The sequence below is a fragment of the Chelonia mydas genome, chromosome 1 (genome assembly GCF_015237465.2).
Source record: "Chelonia mydas isolate rCheMyd1 chromosome 1, rCheMyd1.pri.v2, whole genome shotgun sequence".
Classification (NCBI taxonomy): domain Eukaryota; kingdom Metazoa; phylum Chordata; order Testudines; family Cheloniidae; genus Chelonia; species Chelonia mydas.
This window is the reverse complement of record NC_057849.1, coordinates 7,303,854-7,309,900: the sequence shown is the minus strand read 5'-3', so window position 1 is coordinate 7,309,900 and position 6,047 is coordinate 7,303,854. Positions and strand designations below refer to the sequence as shown.

Genomic DNA, 6,047 nt, shown 5'->3' with positions numbered 1-6,047 from the left:
ATGGTGATCACTAAAACATGCTGTAAATTGGGGAATCAGCCAGATATTAGACCCCCAGAGGCAACAGCAAGGAAAGTAACCAAAGCCCGGGCAGGGTGTCAAACAATCCATCAACAGCCACTGTCCAGCAAGGGAGCTCCAATGCAATGACTCACCTGCATGAGGCCCCGCAAAGGGAATTGCTCAACCTTGCTTGGAGAGACTCAGCAATGCCCCCCAGACATGCCTGGACTTGTGCTCCCCAAGAACATGGACTGAGGGTATAAAACAGACTGTGCCATTCTTCTGCCCCCACCTTCTCTGCAAGCAGCTAAGACACCGAGAAGAAGACAAGACTTTAACAGGGGAGATTGGCCCAGGTTTAAGGAACAAACCTGTATATTAAGGACTGCAACATCCAGTGGGGTGAGAGAAACTGCTTAATCTAGATGTTGCCCAGTCTAATAGGGTTGAGAGTTTAGAATGAGTCCTTATAGTTTAGTTTATTTTTGGTAACCACTCTTTTTGCCTATCACTTAATATCACCTAAAATCTATCTTTGTAGTTAATAAATTTGTTTGTTTGTTCTACCTGAAGCAGTGTGTTTGGTTTGAAGTGTGTAAGAGACTCCCCTTGGGATAAAAAGCCTGGTGCATATCAATTCTTTTGTTAAATTGACAAACTCATATAAGCTTGCAGCGTCCCACGGGCATAACTGGACACTGCAAGATAGAGGTTCCTAGGGTTGTGTCTTGGATTGGATATATTGGCTACTGTCATTCGGCTGCACAATCCAAGGAGTCGCTTACATGCCAGAGACTGTACTTAAACAGCCCAGGAGTGGGGGATCTCACAGCTGAGCAGACTAAGGCTGGCTCCAGGAGTCAAGGATAGGAGTGACCTAGCAGATCACTGGTCTGGATAACAGCAGAGAGGAACATCACAGGGTTGCAGAGCAGCATGTAGACAGACGGGTGGGCAGTGCTGCTGAAATAATTTTTTTCATTGTGATTGTTGGTCCAAGGCCAGCTTTGGGACCTTTCCTGGTACAGAGTGCGTTTGGGGAGTTTCAGGGTCTCTTTGCCCTGGCAAGCCACAGAACTGCTGTCTGGGTGTCACAACCTTTACTCAGTTTTGCTTCCAATTGTTCTTCTTATGTAACTTCAGGCATTTCACTGGTAGAAATAACCACTGATATTTTTGTGACACTGTACCCCATATTGTTAATAGGGATATTATTATGATATGATTATAATTTATAGCATAATTATGATACTTTTATGCAAGATGAGTCATGTACTATAAGGACCTCATAGAAGAAATGGTTGTAGGGGACAACCTTGGTTTGAGCGATCATGAGCTAATTCAGTTCAAACTAAATGGAAGGATAAACAAAAATAGATCTGTGACTAGGGTTTTTGATTTCAAAAAGGATGACTTTAAAAAATTAAGGAAATTATTTAGGGAAGTGGATTGGACTGAAGAACTTGTGGATCTAAAGGCCAAGGAGGCCTGGAATTACTTCAAGTCAAAGTTGCAGAAACTATCAGAAGCCTGCATCCCAAGAAAGGGGAAAAAATTCATAGGCAGGAGTTGTAGACCAAGCTGGATGAGCAAGCATCTCAGAGAGGTGATTAAGAAAAATCAGAAGGCCTACAGGGAGTGGAAGATGGGATGGATCAGCAAGGAAAACTACCTTATTGAGGTCAGAACATGTAGGGATAAAGTGAGAAAGGCCAAAAGCCATGTAGCGTTGGACCTTGCAAAGGGAATTAAAACCAATAGTAAAAGGTTCTATAACCATATAAATAAGAAGAAAACAAAGAAAGAAGTGGGACCGCTAAACACTAAGGATGGAGTGGAGGTTAAGGATAATCTAGGCATGGCCCAATATCTAAACAAATACTTTGCCTCAGTCTTTAATGAGGAGCTTAGGGATAATGGTAGGATGACAAATGGGAATGAGGATATGGAGGTAGATATTACCACATCCGAGGTAGAATCCAAAATCGAACAGCTTAATGGGACTAAATCGGGGGGCCCAGATAATCTTCATCCAAGAATATTAAAGGAACTGGCACATGAAATTGCAAGCCCATTAGCAAGAATTTTTAATGAATCTGTAAATTCAGGGGTTGTACCGTATGACTGGAGAATTGCTAACATAGTTCCTATTTTTAAGAAAGGAAAAAAAGTGATCTGGGTAACTACAGGCCTGTTAGTTTGACATCTGTAGTATGCAAGGTCTTGGAAAAAAATTTGAAGGAGAAAGTAGTTAAGGACATTGAGGTCAATGGTAATTGGGACAAAATACAACATGGTTTTACAAAAGGTAGATTGTGCCAAACCAACCTGATCTCCTTCTTTGAGAAGGTAACAAATTTTTTAGACAAAGGAAACACAATGGATCTAATTTACCTTGATTTCAGTAAGGCATTTGATACGGTTCCACATGGGGAATTATTAGCTAAATTGGAAAATATAGGGATCAATATGAAAATTGAAAGGTGGATAAGGAACTGGTTAAAGGGGAGACTACAATGGGTCCTACTGAAAGGTGAACTGTCAGGCTGGAGGGAGGTTGCCAGTGGAGTTCCTCAGGGATCGGTTTGGGGACCAATCTTATTTAATCTTTTTATTACTGACCTTGGCACAAAAAGTGGGAATGTGCTAATAAAGTTTGTGGATGACACAAAGCTGGAAGGTATTCCCAATACAGAGAAGGACTGGGATATCATACAGGAACATTAGATGACCTTGTAAACTGGAGTAATAGTAATAGGATGAAATTTAATAGTGAAAAGTGCAAGGTCATGCATGTAGGGAGTAATAACAAGAATTTTTGTTATAAGCTGGGGTCGCATCAGCTGGAAGTAACAGAGGACAAGAAGAACCTCGGAGTATTGGTTGATCACAGGATGACTATGAGCCGCCAATATGATATGGCCTTGAAAAAAGCTAATGCGGTCTTGGGATGCATCAGGCGAGGTATTTCCAGTAGAGATAAGGAGGTGTTAGGACCATTATACAAGGCACTGGTGAGACCTCATCTGGAATATTGTGTGCAGTTCTGGTTTCCCATGTTTAAGAAGGATGAATTCAAAATGGAACAGGTACAGAGAAGGGCTACTAGGATGATCCGAGGAATGGAAAACCTGTCTTATGAAAGGAGACTCAAGGAGCTTGGCTTGTTTAGCCTAACCAAAAGAAGGCTGAGAGGAGATATGATTGCTCTCTATAAATATATCAGAGGGATAAATACCAGGGAGGGAGAGGAATTATTTAAGCTCAGTACCAATGTGGACACAAGAACAAATGGATATTAACTGGCCATCAGGAAGTTTAGACTTGAAATTAGATGAAGATTTCTAACCGTCAGAGGAGTGAATTTCCGGAACAGCCTTCCAAGGGGAGCAGTGGGGGCAAAAGACCTATCTGGCTTGAAGACTAAGCTTGATAAGTTTATGGAGGAGATGGTATGTTGGGATAGCATAATTTTGGCAATTAAATGATCTTTGACTTTTAATGGTAAATATGCTCAATGGCCTGTGATGGGATGTTAGATGGGGTGGGATCTGAGTTACTACAGAGAATTCTTTCCTGGGTGTCTGGCTGGTGAGCCTTGCCCACATGCTCAGGGTTTAGCTGATTGCCATATTTGGGGTCAGGAAGGAATTTTCCTCCAGGGCAGATTGGCAGAAGCCCTGGGGACTTTTCACCTTCCTCTGCAGCTTGGGGCACGGGTCACTTGCTGGAGGATTCTCTGCACCTTGAAGTCTTTAAACCACAATTTGAGGACTTCAATAGCTCAGACATAGGTTAGGGGTTTGTTACAGGAGTGGGTGAGTGAGATTTTGTGGCTTGTGTTGTGCAGGAGGTCAGACTAGACAATCATAATGGTCCCTTCTGATGATAAAGTCTATGATTCTATAATATGCCATTGCAAAAGTTATGACTTTCTGAATATGATTATCCTATTTGTATGCATGTATGATTTTTGTCTGAAGTTATGAATATTGAATACTTATCTGTTTTTCAAATGTAGTTACACCTGGGTAACGCCCACTAGGCAAGATGCTTTCAGTCTAGATAGCTGGTTGGGAAGGGCCTATTCAGGGCAATGAGCCATTGGGGGAAACCATAGGCCTTAAGAGAAACTTATCTCCCACCTGGTGAGCCTCCCTGAGAATGCGTCAGACAGCTTATAAGTAATGGATGTTATGACTCTACAAGGGCATGTGACCAGGCCACATAACTCTGGACTCCAGCCTGGGGAGTCTGTAATTTTCCCACAAACTGGTCTGGGAACCAAGTTTTGAAAAAAAGGGTTCCCGCCATATGCTAAAGCTATATAAGACAGGGAGTTACATTATCAGTGGTTCTTCACTCCCCACTCACAAGGACTCCTAGATTGTTAATAACTATAAAATATTTACCCTACTATTTGTTATAAAGTGTGTAACCCCCTTTGCTGTGCTTCTGTCCCTTCACAGGCACCTTGAGCATTTCTGAGTTGTATCGACGCATCAACCACCTCATGGCAGCTTTCAACCTCACCCCCTCTGAGCCTTCAACATTCATCCTAATGGGCATCCCTGGGTTGGAGGCTGCCCATATCTGGATTTCCATCCCTTTCGCTACATTCTACATTATCAGCCTGTTGGGAAATTTTACACTTCTGTCTGTTGTAGGTAAGGAGCAGACCCTGCACAAGCCGATGTACCTGCTGCTCTGCATGCTGGCACTTACAGATATCGCCACACCTACCTTTGTCATACCAAAGGCACTGTGTATATTTTGGTTCAATTTGAAAGGTATTACTGTGGCTGGCTGCCTCACCCAGATGTTCTTCCTCCACATGGTTTCTGTTATGCACTCAGCCATCCTCGTGACAATGGCCTTCGATCGCTACATTGCCATATGTAACCCACTGAGATACGCCACCATCCTCAGCAATGCACGACTAGCTAAGCTAGGGCTTGCAGGTTTGATAAGAGCTGTTCTCTTCATTCTGCCTCTACCCTTGCTTGTGAGTCAGCAGCCATTCTGTGCCAACCGCATTATCCCCCACACGCAATGTGAGTACATAGCTGTGGCAAAGATGGTGTGTGGGGACATCACAGTCACCAGGATATATGGCTTGGTGCTCATGTTTGTAATCAATGGGTTAGACTTGACGCTCATTGCCCTGTCTTACGGTCTGATCATCAGGGCCGTCCTCAGAATATCCTCTAACAAAGCCCACCAGAAAGCCCTCAACACTTGCACAACCCACATCTGTGTGATGCTGACATATTATACCCCTGGCCTCTTCTCCAATATCACACACCAGTTCAGTCAAGGCATCTCTCCCTACATTCACATCATCTTGGCCAACATCTATCTCCTTATCCCTCCGATGCTCAATCCTATCATTTATGGGGTCAAAACCAAAGAGCTTCGTGACAAAGTAGGCAAATACATCTGCAGAAGGTGATCGCCTGTGGTCACTGACTTTAAACTGGGTGACTAGAGCGGGAAAGCATATCTCCTCATTAATCAAGGGCACCCTGTCCCAGTTTGGTTGAGCTAACCATTATGGAAGTTCACAGTCTGAGAAGTTCCTCCCACCCAATATCTTGTCACTCCATCATTAAGCACTGCTCTTTCTGTTGCTGAGTTCCCTCTCTCTGACCATCACCTGACCTCTTTCATTGTCACCCATCAGCCTACCTCCCCACGCACCCTGTTACTCAGCCTTTCCGTGACTCTAAGGCTATGTCTATACTACCACGGTAAGTGAACCTACTCTACACAACTCCAGCTATGTGAATAACGTAGCTCGAGTCGACATACCTTAGGTCAAGTTACCATGTAGTCTACACCACGGGGCAGTCGAGGAGAGAAAATCTCCCATCGACTTATCTTACTCTTCTCATCGGGGGTCGACTGCAGAGCCATCTGCAGTCGATTTGGCCGGTCTTTACTAGACCCGCTAAATCAACCGTCGGTGGATTGATCTATGAGCGTCGATCCCAGCTGTAGTGTAGACCTGCCCTAAGACTACCATAAAATACTGTAGCATTTTG

The 6,047-nt window shown here is 43.6% G+C and overlaps 1 protein-coding gene across 1 annotated transcript; it reads left to right on the top strand.

The window, feature by feature from the left end:
• Positions 1-4,516: 4,516 nt before the first annotated feature.
• LOC102936403 (olfactory receptor 52E2) lies at positions 4,517-5,839 on the top strand. Its single transcript, XM_027822356.3, has one exon. It carries the CDS (start codon positions 4,517-4,519, stop codon positions 5,453-5,455), a length of 939 nt encoding a protein of 312 aa, XP_027678157.1. The 3' UTR covers positions 5,456-5,839.
• Positions 5,840-6,047: the final 208 nt, after the last annotated feature.